At 40.8% G+C, this 17,055-nt stretch overlaps 1 protein-coding gene across 1 annotated transcript; it reads right to left on the bottom strand.

The window, feature by feature from the left end:
- mpzl2b (myelin protein zero-like 2b) lies at window positions 1–16,359 on the bottom strand. The gene is made up of 4 exons (XM_010897136.3): window positions 16,155–16,359; window positions 4,757–4,926; window positions 992–1,202; window positions 1–813 (listed from the first exon to the last, which is right to left on the bottom strand). Exons 1-4 carry the CDS (start codon window positions 16,207–16,209, stop codon window positions 557–559), a joined length of 693 nt encoding a protein of 230 aa, XP_010895438.1. The 5' UTR covers window positions 16,210–16,359; the 3' UTR covers window positions 1–556.
- Between the last annotated feature and the right edge of the window lie 696 nt (window positions 16,360–17,055).

Genomic DNA, 17,055 nt, shown 5'->3' with positions numbered 1-17,055 from the left:
TATTTAAAAATGTAAGAAATATTTTACCTCATAAGATGTGCAATTTTATATACAGTTTTGATATTTGCAAGTACATGTATGAAATAAGAAAATCAAGAAAATTACATTTTCAGGAAAATTCAACACCATGGAAAATTACTGGATTAGCTGCAGGCAAGAGTGGATCAACCGAAAACAATGAGCTGTATAACAGCGGATACCAAAACCAGCACCTTGTAGAGATGTTGACATCCTTGTGTTAGAATCAGGAAAAAAATTATATTACTACTAAACTGGAATGATTTTGTAAACTAGGAAGTGAGCAGTAGACAGGGTTGAATTCTGGGACAAATCTTTGTAAAATAATAATTTTTAAAAGAAATAATCATTAAAAAATGCAACAATTTAAAACGGTGTCTGACAAAAAAGGATCAACTGAAGCAACTAAAGTAGTTAGTTAAGTCAGTCATGGTGAAGGAGTGGGGACCAGTCTCTCCAGTCGGACACACGTCCCTCCACAACAGACACCTGGCCAAACCAGTCAGCAGAGAGAGGGGGGGATCCCTGCAGGGTGATTTCAGTTATTTTCCACAGCCTGGAGCTCTTTCTCTTGCATGAGGTTGAACTTCAGCTCATTCTCCTGTATGGCCTTGGACTGTAGCGCTCCCTCTCGCAGCTCCCTGGTTTCTGGCATTTCCCTCTCGTCCTGCTCCAGGTCTTCCATGTTGTTGCGCCTGCAATGCCGGACCACCAAGAAGACGGCCAGAAGAAGCAGGCCTACGACAATGGCTCCTCCAATGGCTGCAGCCAGCAGGCCCATCTCAGACACAGAGGCTGGACAGAGCAGCACACAAACACAAAAAAACACACGTCACCGATTTCACACCAGAGTGTCAGAGTGAAGATACTGTATTTATTACTGAGTAGTTCTCTGTGAACTCTCTGTAGGGTAAAGTGGTCTTACATTTTCTGCAAGTGATATGGCTTTAGATACATGGTACTTGTGCCTGACCTTTATTGAGGACCTTGAGGACGACTTCTCCATTGATACCATGGACATCAGGCAGGTTGCGGACCTGGCAGGTGTATGTGCCATTGAAGGCGAAGAGGACGTCCTTCAGGACGATGGAGGCGTCCTGTCTCAGAATGTCCCCAGACCACGCAACATGGCCCTTAAAACGTCCTTCTGTAGGAGGGTAGGCCTTCTCTTGGTAGTAAAACACCTGACACATACAGGCACATATTAAAATAAAAACACATGCATGAATAAACATCTCACTTACATTCACAGTGATTAAGACCCAAAGTGATTCAACTCTCACACAAAAAAGGGTTATTTTCACACACACAAATCATAACCCCTAAACTATTTTTTCATTTTTTTTAAATGGAGGCAGGGAAAATGTCTCCATGTCACTGATCTGAGTTAACATTTTCTCACAGCTAAACAATAACATTTCTCTGTTTCAATATTTGATGTTGTCTTTGTACTATTTTCAATTAAATACAGGGATAGATTATTTGAACATCATTGCATTTTGTTTTCATATGCATTTCATGCAGCATCCCAACTTTTTTGGAAACAGGGCTGTACTAAAACCTTTTCACACACAAAGTGATGACTCAATAGAGTCCCTAGACCTTTTTACGCAAGGACCTGTATTCCAAACAGATTTCTTTATCCCCAAAGGGCTTCTGGTGATTGCTTATTCAAACCACATTTTAACTAACATTTGCAGTATAATGTGGCACTCACATAACCATAAAAGTAGTCATTGTGGTATTGTAGTCAGTGGACTCTATGATTTTGAGGCCTAGGCAGGTAAAATGAAAGTGTCTTTAATGATACTAAGCAAGAATGTTATGCTACAATAACAATGATACATATACAACAGAAAAACCTATTGAGCTCTTTGTGAAACCCAAAATAAAAGGGTAACCTAGAAATTCAAAATGGTGGGTATACCGCTTTTATGGTTTCAAGTGATCACACAAATCAACAATATTGACAGCCTACCTCTGGGAATTCTACTTTTGACTGCAATTGGCCTGAGAATGACTCTTGCTGGAGTGCATCTGTTTGACTGCCATGAGGGTAAATGGTGATTTAATGCTGTTGCTCATTCATAGAGTCTGCATTCAACCTCTATACTTAAACAGACTTCTAGGCTGGAAAATACTTGAAATAACTACCCAATAAACTTTCGTAGTTTAGCTTTTCCTGGGGATTCCACAAGAACTACAAGGAATAGCACGTAGGTAGTGATGCAATGAGAGGCCATGCAGTCGAATTGCATGTTGTAACATATCATTCATTGGCTAAATAATAGGCTTAAATAGTATTTTGCTATTGCACACATCAATGTCAATTTCAGAGAGCATGGTGGTCAGAACATAATGTACTCCTCCATGAATGCAGTGCTACATCAGTCTTAGTAGAACACAGGATATATGAAAATATAAATATACATTCTGGCACAGTACACATACTCAATTCTGGAAGCAAAATTCATAGTGATTTATCAACATTTTGTGATAAATGTGGGTCACGTGGTCTCAATTTCCCATATTCAGAGATGAATGCAAAGCAACAGGGGGCTTAAAGCTCACTTGCGAATTAAACATCATGCTCAATACAACTAAACCAGCAGGTTTCTAAATGGAACAAACCTTTTACTATATGCCAATTGTCATAAGCCAATTTTTCTTTTTATGTACAGTTGCACTCTAAAGTTTGAATACCCTGGCAGAAATTGTGAAATTTTGCCATTTATTTTGAAAATATGACTGATCATGCAAATTTTATTTACAGATAGTGATCACATGAAACCATTTATTATCACATAGTTCTTTGGCTCGTTTTAAAATCATAATGATAACAGAAATCACCCAAATGGCCCTGATCAAAACTTTACATACCCTTGAATGTTTAGCCTTATTACAGACACACAAGGTGACACACACAGGTGAAAATGGCAATTAAAGGTGAATTTCCCCACACCTGTGGCTTTTTAAATTGCAATTAGTGTCTGTGTCTAAAAAGTAAAGGAGTTTGTTAGCTCTCACATGGATGCACTGAGCAGGCTAGAAACTGAGCCATGGGGAGCTGAAAAGAACTGTCAAAAGACCTGCATAACAAGGTAGTGGAACTTTATAAAGATGTAAAAGGATATAAAAAGATATCCAAAGCCTTGCAAATTCCAGTCAGTACTGTTCAATCACTTCAGGGAAAATTCAGGGATCTCTGAAAACCAAGCCACGTTCAAGTAGACCAAGAAAGATTTCAGCCAAAACTGCCAGAAGAACTGTTCGGGATACAAAGAAAAACCCACAGGTAAACACAGGTAAAATACAGGCTGCTCTGGAAAAAGAAAGTGTGGTTGTTTCAAAGAGCACAATACGACAATACTTGAACAAAAATTTGCTGCATGGTTGAGTTGCCAGAAAGAAGACTTTACTGCGCCAATGCCACAAAAAAGCCTGGTAACAATATGCCGACAACACCTTGACACGCCTCACAGCTTCTGGCACACTGTAATTTTGAGTGACGAGACCAAAATTGGTCACAACCATAAGCGCTATGTTTTGAGAGTGGTCAACAAGGCCTACAGTGAACAGAATACCATCCCCACTGTGAAGCATGAAGGTGGCTCACTGATGTTTTGGGGGTGTGTGAGCGCTAAAGGCATGGGGAATCTTGTGAAAATTGAAGGTAAGATGAATGCAGCATGTTATCAGAAAATACTGGCAGACAATTTGCATTCATCTGCATGAAAGCTGCGCATTGGATGCTCTTGGACTTTCCAGGACAACAATGACCCTAAGGCCAAGTTGACCCTCCAGTGGTTACAGCAGAAAAAGGTGATGGTTCTGGAGTGGCCATCACGGTCTCCTGACCTTAATATTATCGAGCCACTCTGGGGAGATCTCAAACGTGCGGTTCATACAAGACCTGGAGGCATTTTGCCAAGACAAATGGGCAGCTATATCACCTGCAAGAATTTGGGGCCTCATAGACAACTATTACAAAAGACTGAGGTGAAAAAGGTGACAAAGAAGCAACCCCCCCATGTTTTGTTTTATGATTGTGCCATTCTGTTCTGACCTAAAGTTGAATGTGAATCACGTAACAAATAAAAGACGTGTTTTGCCTGCTCATTCATGCTTTCTTTACATATGGTACATATTACCAATTCTCAAAGTGTATGCAAACTTTTCAGCACAACTGAATGTCTCTAGAGCCTAAATCAACATGAGTTAAACCATCCACAACTTTGATGCCAACAAAAATTACAGTATACTGGATCAAATATTTCATATTTCCAAATCAAATCATCCCATTCAAAAAGAAGGGGTTCACCTGAGAAAACTATTTTGAAAATTATTTTTCTCATTCTAGCAAGATAATGGTTTTGAGCTCATATGGACCAGAAAGTATGTTACATAGAACTATATATCCCCACCAATTAATACACTGAGAAATAGGCCTATATCCAGACAATAAGAAGTAATTTAATATAGGCATACATTGGTGATTTTAGGGCACCTAGCTCACAGTACCCACCCAAGGGCACCCAGTTAATTGACCAGGTATTTCTGGATCAGACATTCTCCTGTATAAGCAACAACAGAGTAAAGAGTTGTAGGAAGACATTGTCACAGCTGAGTGTATTATTTACAACAATGAGTTCCCATGTATAACTCCGGTTCCCTCCTAATTCAGACATTCTCTGCAGGACTCCTGTTAGTTGTCTCCCAGTGTGGACAGGTCACCCACCGACTCCTCAGCTCCCTGGGCAAGAGGACGAAAGTTCCAGGAGACGACTGCAGAGGACTGGGACACGGGGTGTTCCGACTTAAAGGTACACTTCAGCCTGACATCAGTCCCATTCACCGCCTCCACCTCACTGGATGTGAACACCTCCATCCCACTGACTCGCAGCACACCTGGCACAAAGAGCGGAGCCACAAGAGCACAGTTACACATTTTAAACAAGGCATTTAAATAGCTGAAGCAAGTAGCTAATGAACGTCTGCACATAGCTTTCAGACCCACTGTTAAACAACTATTCGGTGCCGATCACCATGAGAAGGGAGATAATGATTAACAACCGTGCCTGTGTAGATATCTTCAGTCTAAACTTGGCCTTCCGGCTGCAGTTTACAGCATTATCCAGTGTTTTTTCAGTAAACATGTCCTTGACTCTCAGGAGCCAATGTGGCACAGTATAGTTAGTTTACTCCTTATAACACTGGAGCTGTAGTGCAGATCAGGACAAGCTGTAACTCCCCTTTTAAACAATTAAAAAGCTTCAAGTGAGTCTCTTCTCATACAGCACTACAGCTTTGTTGTCCAGCATAGACCAATCAGCACATTAAGATGAGTTCCAGCTCTTTTCCAAACTGAAATAGCAAATAAAACTCTAAAAATAATCTAACTAGAAAGCAGGTGTGTAGCGGTTCACTTTGTGTCTCTACCTTCTCAGTCAAAATGTCCTGACATTACATGAAATCAATGTGAAAGTTCCTGACTTTTTGGAAAGCTTTTGTACTTTTGGTTTATTTCCGGTTCAGTTTCAGGCATAAACATTAGGTTATTGAGGTTAAGGTGTGGGTTACCGATTCAGCAAGAAAGAACACACATTATTACTATGCTAGTGTGGACCAAATGCTAGGGCTCAAGTGCTGCAATTGGAGAACGGATTAGAAGAAACAGGGTTAGAATTCTGGGGTTAAGTGTTAGAAAGAAATTGGTAATAAGGGGAAATCCATTTTGATGTCAAAGTCGATGTGTCCAGATGTGAGAGTGTGTGTGCTTAATGATACCAGAATGTAGCTGATTAATGAGTGAAAATGTTCAGGCCAGAGGTTCACATATGGGAGTCTGAAACATCCAGGGTGTTCTGAGTAAGTTCTTCTGGCAAATATAGGGATACTTCAGGATTTTGGCAGTGTAGTAATAATAATGGCTGGTATTGATCCTGGTTTGGCCCTTTATCTATGCTGCTTCCCGACAATCAAATATTTATTAGTCTGGCGGTTTGGGGAATGTGCCAAGCCAGGAGCACCACTGGTCCACGGTTCCCCACGCTGTGAAGCATGAAGGAAGCTGTTAGCACCGGCTCACAAAGCTACTTATACCTTCTTTCATACTGGACAGACATTAAAAAAATAATCCAGGACACCACTTGACCCTGGGGATGTAGATACAGGGCCTCAATGCCAACAATCCTATAGAGATTGCATTTATAACCAATGTCTCCATTCCCATTTCAACCTATGATTAAATGTCTCTCTGTTAGGAGTTTGGGTCCAGACAGCGTGTACACCAGGGCTTGAGCACTCTGCCTCAACGTCCTGCCTTGTGGATTAAAACATTCACTCCTCATTACTCCATGCTCTGCCTCAACGTCCTGCCTTGTGGATTAAAACATTCACTCCTCATTACTCCATGCTCTGCTTCAACGTCCTGCCTTGTGGATTAAAACATTCACTCCTCATTACTCCATGCTCTGCTTCAACGTCCTGCCTTGTGGATTAAAACATTCACTCCTCATTACTCCATGCTCTGCTTCAACGTCCTGCCTTGTGGATTAAAACATTCACTCCTCATTACTCCATGCTCTGCTTCAACGTCCTGCCTTGTGGATTAAAACATTCACTCCTCATTACTCCATGCTCTGCTTCAACGTCCTGCCTTGTGGATTAAAACATTCACTCCTCATTACTCCATGCTCTGCTTCAACGTCCTGCCTTGTGGATTAAAACATTCACTCCTCATTACTCCATGCTCTGCTTCAACGTCCTGCCTTATGGGTCAAAACATTCACTCAAAATGCATCCAGAAGTCCTATCTATCCCAACATGTCCATAGAGAAAGTAATGATACAAAACTGACTGAAAACACTGTAGGCATTCTAGAGCGGAGTGATACAGTTAACATGCCTAGATCTGTGTATTCATACGGATTTAGATTCCTGGAGCGGTTAGTCAGACACCTTCCAGTAACATGATACCTTCACCAGTCTTTCTTAACATTATTTGACAATAATTACTTAACATCCTTCCCTAATGACCTAAGTACTCCCCGTCAATTTACCATTCTCTAAAACTGTTCATGAATTGCCTCCCAGATGTATAACACAAACCCTCTCCAAAGCTAAAGAGCAAAAGCAAATTAACAACAATGACATCAAAAATCTGTATATATATATATATATATATATATATATATATATATATATATATATATATACTCACCTAAAGGATTATTAGGAACACCATTCAAATACTGTGTTTGACCCCCTTTCGCCTTCAGAACTGCCTTAATTCTACGTGGCATTGATTCAACAAGGTGCTGAAAGCATTCTTTAGAAATGTTGGCCCATATTGATAGGATAGCATCTGGCAGTTTATTGAGATTTGTGGGATGCACATCCAGGGCACGAAGCTCCCGTTCCACCACATCCCAAAGATGCTCTATTGGGTTGAGATCTGGTGGCTGTGGGGGCCATTTCAGTACAGTGAACTCATTGTCATATTCAAGAAACTAATTTGAAATTATTCGAGCTTTGTGACATGGTGCATTATCCTGCTGGAAGTAGCCATCAGAGGATGGGTACATGGTGGTCATAAAGGGATGGACATGGTCATAAACAATGCTCAGGTAGGCCGTGGCATTTAAACTATGCCCAATTGGCACTGTGGTAACAAGGCATGATGGATCCATGTTCTCATTCTGTTTACGCCAAATTCTGATATAATCAGCAGACAGCGATGTTGGGTAGCGTTTGTCCACTAAAAAGTAACCTTGTTACCCCCATTTCCGTCCTCCTATTACAATGCTGCTGTTAGCATACAAAATTCAGTTAGCTAGCTTGCTCCGTTTAGTGTACTGATACTAAAAGTGATTTATACAATTAAATGAAATTATAATATGTATATACAATACAAACATGTATTATAATTTAAAACCACAGTTAATGTTATCTTTGGAAATAAAGAAATATACATGTGCACTGTATTTAAAGTACTATCCTGTATCTTCCTACATTAGACCATAGCCATTTTGTATTCTTAAATTAATAAATTGACAACTATTTCAAATGGATTTATTTGTTAATATTAAAGCACTTATGTATTATGCTATGCATGCCAGTGGCTTTATATATTATTAAGGAAATGTAACTTATAATAACTTAAATGCCACTTCCACCATGTGTTTGTATTGTAGAGTGTTTAGAACAGGTCTCAGGTAAGATGGCGATCAAATTGCTCCATTCTGATTTATAGGGGCTCTATGACATCAGCCTATCTACTGTTCTATTATTTATGGTGACAACCATAGACATAATAAAGAGTAGACGCCGCATTGGCTGCTGGGCGCGAGAAATACGTCCGCCATCTTTGACCGGTCATACTCCTATTTGCGTAGCAGCAGAAGCAACGATGCCAGAGCACTGTGCAGCATACTCCTGCTCAGGGCTCGGGGGATTACTTTTCACAAGTAAGATTTAACATTACCGTACTATTGGTTGCATTTTGTGACTAAATATTACCAGAGAGTTGAGAAGGAGCTAGGATCTTTGATATTACTGTACTGAAATCATATCCAGCTAGCTAGGCTATGTTTACTGCACCAGCCGGTGTTTGCCCAGCGAACTGAGACTTGATAAGTCATATTCTATAACACTGACTTAGATTACAACTGACGCAAGAATGCTATTGTAGAAATAAAGCAAATTTTACTTGTATAACATTGGCCAGCTAATTTTACACAAGTGGCACAGACTGTATCATATAGTAGCTTCCTATGTAATGAACTAGCCTACTGCTGTGTTTGTGTTACTTAGCATGCTACATTTGACTGGGTGGTAGCTTTTGTGTAGTGAAGCTTTATTCATGACAGAGTAACTAATAGCTTAGCTCACTGCAATTTCCAAGTAACTTGCCCAACACTGTGTATTAGCATAGCATAGCATAGCATAGCATAGCATCATCTTCCGCTTATCCGGGGCCGGGTCGCGGGGGCAGCAGTCTAAGCAGGGAAGCCCAGACTTCCCTCTCCCCAGACACTTCCTCCAGCTCTTCCGGGGGGACACCGAGGCGTTCCCAGGCCAGCCGGGAGACATAGTCCCTCCAGCGTGTCCTAGGTCTTCCCCGGGGTCTCTTCCCGGTGGGACGGGACCGGAACACCTTCCCAGGAAGGCGTTCCGGAGGCATCCGAAACAGATGCCCAAGCCACCTCAGCTGACCCCTCTCGATGTGGAGGAGCAGCGGCTCTACTCTGAGCTCCTCCACTGTGTATTATTCACGTGTAATTCACCCTAACAAAAGTAAGTTACCTCCCATGTCTCATACCCACCCCACTTACAATAAAGGCAACAGAACATCTGATAGTAGAATGGTTTTCAAACAAGCTTATTATTTAGTTCAGCGGTATGTGCTCACCTACAGGTTCAGCCAAGATCACTTGGAGCTCCTATTTAATTCAATCAGAGCGTCATGTAGGGTTGGTGTTCTTTTAATTACAATTTTGAAAATATACCTAATGAATATGAATTATGTCTTGTGAGTAATGTATGTATTGTGTGCCTGTTTTCCATATAAGGAGGCTGGAATAACAATCCATCGGCACTTCCAGGCCATCTTCCGCCGCCTGATGGTTCGGTGTGGTGTCTCACCTGTGTAAAGCACTATATAAATATAATGTATTTTTTTTAATTATGATTTTAATAAGGTGCTGAGTGCTGCAGAGAGGGTGATCCGCCAAGCTTCACCAATGCCAGCTCCTAAGGTGTCGACAGTCACAGACATCTTCCCGGAGGAGATTGGAACGGAGGATGTTTTTCTGCTTGGGGAACACATTGAGGAGACTCCGTTTGACATCGACAACCATCATTCTGACTTGTTGTCATTGGTTGTGTCTGTGTTTCTCAAAATAAGGCTGCACCACATTACCAAACTCACCTCTCTTGAACTGCAGAAAGGGGGCACGAGGAAGAACTGTCCTCTTTCAGGGGTTTTAGAGCGTGTGCATGTGTGTGGTTCCACAACAATTCAAGACTTTAATCCTAAATTCCAGCATCCCAAAACGAATTCTAAGCTTTATATCTGTACTTTAACCTTACTCATCACACATAGTATCTTTATGTCATATCTGTCATCATTCTGACAAGATTAACACCAAAACTGAAAGCAATGGCTTAAAACTGCCTGAAAACAGTGGTCTGTCACATTTTATGTGAATACTGCTGTAAGTGTTGGTGGGTCTGTAAATACCTCTGTTTGTTTGTGTTTCATGAACTCTAGCCTCATGGTGTGTGTCTCCAGGAAACCAAATGTTGGTCTCCTTTTCCTTACACTGGGTTTGTGAGCTTGTGTATAATGAAGTTTATCTTTACATTATGTCCTTGTGTTTGTGATTGTCTTAGCCCTGATCTCTTTCCCTCTGGGTTGTGAAAAGCACTTGTAACTGTGTTTTATTTATTCACCACTCACTTATGTCATTTGACATTATCGTTTTCGACCAATTGAACCTGTTCTTTCCACGAAAACCCAAATGATCTAATTTGCTTTGCCTCCTACAATATCATATTTGGGCCCTGCTCTAGAATGCACTATGAACTATGATTGGTCAAAACAGACTAACCATTGAAAATTATTACAGATGCATTATAACACGAGAACAAGTGAAAATCAAAGCGGTAAGAGTGACAAAGATGACAAGCAAACCTTTTAATACAATAAAATCAATTTAAATGGGGAAATTGAGCACTAGTGACTGTCTTTGTCTACTGGCCCAATGTTAGGTCTAACGAAGGCCTGCTGGCCCAGTAAATGTTGAACCCTGCTAATAAATCTAACAATTATCCAAGAGTGCGACGTCCTACTACAATTACACATATAATACACATATGCGCCTGGCCCAAACCCTGAAAAACAGCCCCAGACCATTGTCCCTCCTCCACCATACTTTACAGTAGGTACTATGCATTCTGTTACATAGTATTCTCCTGGCAACACTCATATCCGCCACACACAGATTCGTCCATCAGACTGACAGAGAGTGAAGTGTGATTTATCACTCCAGAGAACACATTTCCAGTGCTGCAGAGTCCACTGTCAGCATGCTTTACACCACTCCAGCCGATGCTTGGCATGCTATGCAATGGAAACCCATTTTGGGAAGCTCCCAACACACAGTTCGTGTGCTGATGTTGCTTCCAGAGACAGTTTGGAACTCTGGGGTGAATGATGCAACAAATGATAGGCAATATTTATGCGCTATTTGCTTCAGCACTTGGCAGCCACGCTCTGTGTGTTTGCGTGGTCTACCATTTTGTGGCTGGGCTGTTGTTGTTCCTAGATGCTTCCATTTTACAATTACAGCACTTACAGTTGTCTGAGTCAGACCTAGTAGGGCAGAAATTTCACAAACTGACTTGTAGCAAAGGTGGCTCTTAAATACAACCCACTGTACTGCCATGTTTGTCTATGTAGAATTCATGGCTATATGCTGGATTTTATACACCTGTGAGCAATGGGTGTCACTGAAACAACTGAACTCAATAATTAGTAGTGGTGTTCACATACTTTTAGTCATATAGTGTGTTTCCATCCACTTATCGAACATGTTTTATGCTCAAATTCAAAAGATTGCATAAAAGGTATATGTACATTTCACAAACCATTGTGCGTTTCCACCAGTGGCATAGGTTTCATTATACATGAGTGGGACATGTCACCCCTTTTTATCAACAGAACTCTACAACTCTGTTTCCCAAAAAGTTGCTGCACAAAATGCTAATAAAACCGAATGCAATGATGTGAAAATCATTGATCCCTATATTTATTTGAAAATAGTACAAAGACAACATATGAAATGCTGAAACTCAGAAATATTATTGTTTTTTGAAAAAGACATGCCTATTTTGAATTTGATGGCAGCAACACGTGTCAAAAACTTTGGAACAGGGCATGTTTACCACTGTATTGCATCACCGCTTCTTTTAACACTGTTAGGGTTTGGAAACCGAGACCAATTGCTGTAGTTTTGAAAGTGGAATGTTGTCCCATTCTTGCTTGATCTAGGATTGCAGCTGCTCAACAGTCCGGGGTCTCCTTTGCTCTATTTGTCATTTGATAATGCACCAAACATGTTTTCAGTAGGGGACAGGTCTAGACTGCAGGCAGACCAGTTTAGCATCCGGACTCTTTTACTACAGAGCCATGCTGTTGTGATAAATGCAGAATGTGTTTTGGCATTGTCCTACTGAAATAAGCAAGGCCTTCCCTTAAAAAGATGTTGTCTGGATGGCAGCATATGTTGCTCCAAAACCTGTATATATTGTTCAACATTGTTCAACAGTGGGGAGAACAGGTATTTGATACAATGCTCGATTTTGCAGGTTTTCCTACTTACAAAGCATGTAGAGGTCTGTAATTTTTATCATAGGTACACATCAACTGTGAAAAATCCAGAAAATCACATTGTATGATTTTTAAATAATTCATTTGCATTTTATTGCACGACATAAGTATTTGATCACCTACCAACCAGTAAGAATTCTGGCTCTCACAGACCTGTTAGTTTTTCTTTAAGAAGCCCTCTTGTTCTCCACTCATTACCTGTATTAACTGCACCTGTCTGAACTCGTTACCTGTATAAAATACACCTGTCCACACACTCAATCAAACTCCAACCTCTCCACAATGGCCAAGACCAGTGAGCTGTGTAAGGACATCAGGGATAAAATTGTAGACCTGCACAAGGCTGGGATGGGCTACAGGACAATAAGCAAGCAACTTGGTGAGAAGGCAACAACTGTTGGCGCAATTATTAGAAAATGGAAGAAGTTCAAGATGATTGTGAATCTCCCTCGGTCTGGGGCTCCATGCAAGATCTCACCTCGTGGGGTATCAATGATCATGAGGAAGGTGAGGGATCAGCCCAAAACTACACAGCAGGACCTGGTCAATGACCTGAAGAGTGCTGGGACCACAGTCTCAAAGTAAACCATTAGTAACACACTACGCCGTCATGGATTAAAATCCTGCAGCGCACGCAAGGTCCCCCTGCTCAAGCCAGCGCATGTCCAGGCCCGTCTGAAGTTTGCCAATGACCATCTGGATGATCCAGAGGAGGAATGGGAGAAAGTCATGTGGTCTGATGGGACAAAAATAGAGCTTTTTGGTCAGAACTCCACTCGCTGTGTTTGGAGGAAGAAAAAGGATGAGTACAACCCCAAGAACACCATCCCAAACGTAAAGCATGGAGGTGGAAACATCATTCTTTGGGGATGCTTTTCTTCAAAGGGGACAGGACGACTGCACCGTATTGAGGGGAGGATGGATGGGGCCATGTATCGTGAGATCTTCCCTCAGTAAGAGCATTGAAGATGGGTGACAATGACCCGAAACACACATCCAGGGCAACTAAGGAGTGGCTCCGTAAGAAGCATCTCAAGGTACTGGAGTGGCCTAGCCGGTCTCCAGACCTGAACCCAATAGAAAATCTTTGGAGGGAGCTGAAAGTCCGTATTGTCCAGCGACAGCCCCAAAACCTGAAGGATCTGGAGAAGGTCTGTATGGAGGAGTGGGCCAAAATCCCTGCTATAGTGTGTGCAAACCTGTTCAAGAACCACAGGAAACGTATGATCTCTGTAATTGCAAACAAAGGTTTCTCTACCAAATATTAAGTTCTGCTTTTCTGATGTATCAAATACTTATGTCATGCAATAAAAGGCAAATTAATTACTTAAAAAACATTCAATGTGATTTTCTGGATTCTTTTTTAGATTCTGTCACTCACAGTTGAAGAGTACCTATGATAAAAATTACAGATTACTACATGCTTTGTAAGTGGGGAAAACCTGCAAAATCGGCAATGTATCAAATACTTGTTCTCCCCACTGTAGAGAACACTTTGGTGATGTTGCAGAGGGCAAACAATTTTGGTTCTGGGGCCAAATCAGTATTTCTGAAATTAAATGGAGGGCCACATTTGTTATTGTAATTTGTTAATTGTAAATGATTTGCGGCCCAGAAAAGGGCAATAATTTATTTATACAGTAGGTCCATTATAATTTTTATACTACATCATTTTTATTCACATGTATAAGAATGGGCTGGTGAGTTATTTTATTCTTCCCCCCAAAGCTATTTTATTATCTACCGCAGACTGGATATAATTGCCTTTTTGGCCGTATCCTGGCCTTAGTTTGCCCTCCCCTGCATTAAACGATGTATTGCTAGCACGTGTGCATTACCAGGAAGATAAGCTAGGTAGACAAGCTAGCACAAACATGATTAATATCCATACAGTGGTGATTAATATCCACCACTGTATGGTGCCTTCACAGAAGTGCAAGTTGCCCATGCCATGTGCATTAATGCATCCCCGTACAATCACAGATGCTGGCTTTTGGACTGTGCTCTGATAACAAGCCGAATTGTCCTTCTTTAGCCCGGAGGACTATGATTTCCAAAAGGAATCTAAAATGTTCATTTGTCAGACCACAGGACAGGTTTCCACTTCGCCTCAGTCCATCTAAAATGACCTCAGGCCTAGAGACGGTGCTGGCGTTTCTGAATGTTGTTTATGTATGGTTTCTTCTTTGCATGGAAGAGTTTTGACTTGCATTTGTGGATGCTGCGATGTTCTGTGTTCACAAACAAAATGGTTTTCGGAAGTATTCCTGAGCCTAGGCAGTGGTGTCCACTACAGAATCATGTCTGTTCTTAAATGCAGTGCCACCTGAGGGCCCAAAGATCACAGATTATGTTTGCATCCTGTTTTTCTTTACTTATTACACAGCGTCCCAACTTTCTTGGAAACAAGGTTGTATTGTATTAGGCTCAAACTCTGTGCTTTAGAACGGTGCGGAGGCAGGATGGTAAGCAATTGTGTAATTCGAAATGTGTAATTTAGACTGGCTTTAGGACCACATACATAGTGCTGGCTACCTTCATAGAGGCTACAGTTACTACTGTCAAGTGTGATCTCTGGCTCATTAAGTTTGGTCATCTAGTTGACATTACCTCTAGCTAACTACCTCCCATAATGTATGAATAAGGTAGATTTAATTAGCTAATCTATCAGTGTTTTTTTAACCGGCAACCATGTTAGGTGTGGTTAGGCTAACATTATATATTAACAATAGGTGCAAAATATACACCAATCAGCCATAACATTATGACCACCTGCCTAATATTGCGTAGGTCCCCCTTTGGCTGCCAAAACAGCCCTGACCCATCGAGGCATGGACTCCACTAGACCTCTGAAGGTGTGCTGTGGTATCTGGCACCAAGACGTTAGCAGCAGGTGGGGCCTTGATGGATCGGACATGTTTGTCCAGCACATCCCACAGATGCTTGATTGCACAACCCCTTTCAAAACGAGCATTTGCAAAAAATAATTGTCCTCCTCACATGTGAAATCAAACCTACGTCTCTAGTTACCAAGTTAGAGCCAACAAAATATGTAGAAATATGTTTCCTGCTAAAGCAGTTCCATGCATTCTATATTGTGGTATAAAGTATCGGAAACGTTGAGTGTTTCCATCGTTGTTTTTAACTAAAGTTGATTTGCGCATTGAAATATTGTCGACAAAACGTCGCACACTAACTTAGTCCTGCTGCTTGGTCAGTTAGCAAATTCATTAAGAATTTATTCATATTCGGCAAGTTACGTAATCTAATAAGGCATCAAAAAACTCATTCCTCAGAGACTTGTCATCCAATGTTGTTGTTACATTTAGTTCGTGTATAACTCAACCAACACCCTTTTCAACTGCACACCTGTAACCTATAAATTGCTGCCGCCTGCTATTTTTCTCTGTTCACCCTTCCTAAACACTTGACTAAATCATATCACATTGACAGCGAACGTATTTCTACAAGGCATTAGTAATAGGTGAAACCGGTTTCCATTGGTACGTATGGGAAAAAAATACACTTTCGTCGAACGTAAAAACCTTTCTTGGATGTTTATGAAATATAATCGACAATTTTTTATATTCAAAAGGAATTTTATCGAAAAACCTTGATGGAAAACTGACTATACTGTCTTCCTTTAAAACCCCGAATAAATCAGAACATAGCGTTAATTGATTTGATAGCAAGAGTAGTGACTAAACTGAATACAGAAATTAAGGAAGTAACTTCAAACTCACCTGCCACTGCGAATCCTCCCAGAATCGCAAGGAATTCTAGCCATGTTCGAAACATCTGTTTAATACAGATCTCAAATACACTGCAAATTGTCAAATGAAATACCGATAGTCACAGACCGAGGTGAAATTATTTTTATATTCGAGATTCAAGAGACATTCACATTCGTTCGTCCGTTCATGCTCCCTTCCACATTTAGGGACCGAGGTAAAAGAGTAAACCAGGTAATTACCGAAATGTCGGAAGAGGCAAATACTGTAGTATCATTATGGACTCTCATCAACATCAATCCACATGCTAAATACTATACCACATTTCATATTGTCAAAAAGATCTTTAATGATTTATCAGTAAATCAAATGGAAGCATGTTTAATTTAGTATTTCTTCAATATCTTTTTCAATTATTGTCAAAGGAACTAACCTGATGTATATTATTCTAAAAATAGCAGGCCTACTTGTTCAAACTTTAATTTGGTGGGAAAAAGTAATTATGGGCACTGTCTGAAACTCGTAAAGCGCACAAATACCGTACAGTAATGTTCTATCGTCCTACTGTGACGCAATCCAATACAAAATATTATGACCCCTATATATTTGAAAAACATAATAAAAATACATATGTCTCCCCAAAAATTTAACAGGCTGGAATAACTAATTAAGAAAGAAAGCATTTGTTGAATATATTGGTGACAACCCACATGCCCACCACCTCAAGCTTAACCTTGACAAGACTGAGCAGCTCTTTGTTTGTGGGAAGGACTGTGCGCTCCAAGACATCTCCATCATTGTTGACAATTGCACAGTGTCCTCCGCTCAGAGTGTAAAGAACCTTGGCGTGAGCCTTGACGGCACGCTGTTGTTCTCTGCTAACACCAAGGCAGTGACTCGCTCCTGCAGGTTC

The sequence above is a fragment of the Esox lucius genome, chromosome 7 (genome assembly GCF_011004845.1).
Source record: "Esox lucius isolate fEsoLuc1 chromosome 7, fEsoLuc1.pri, whole genome shotgun sequence".
Classification (NCBI taxonomy): Eukaryota; Metazoa; Chordata; class Actinopteri; order Esociformes; family Esocidae; genus Esox; species Esox lucius.
Note: the sequence above shows the minus strand (reverse complement) of the source record. Positions and strands in the feature narration are given on the sequence as shown.

Excerpts from the sequence above, each read along its gene's own strand:
- mpzl2b (XM_010897136.3), bottom strand. The coding sequence starts at position 16,209 with ATGTTTCGAACATGGCTAGAATTCCTTGCGATTCTGGGAGGATTCGCA. Across the intron at positions 1,203-4,756 it reads CCCAGGGAGCTGAGGAGTCG|GTGTTTTACTACCAAGAGAA; the intron begins GTGGGTGACCTG and ends TGTATGTGTCAG. Across the intron at positions 814-991 it reads CCTCAAGGTCCTCAATAAAG|CCTCTGTGTCTGAGATGGGC; the intron begins GTCAGGCACAAG and ends TGCTCTGTCCAG.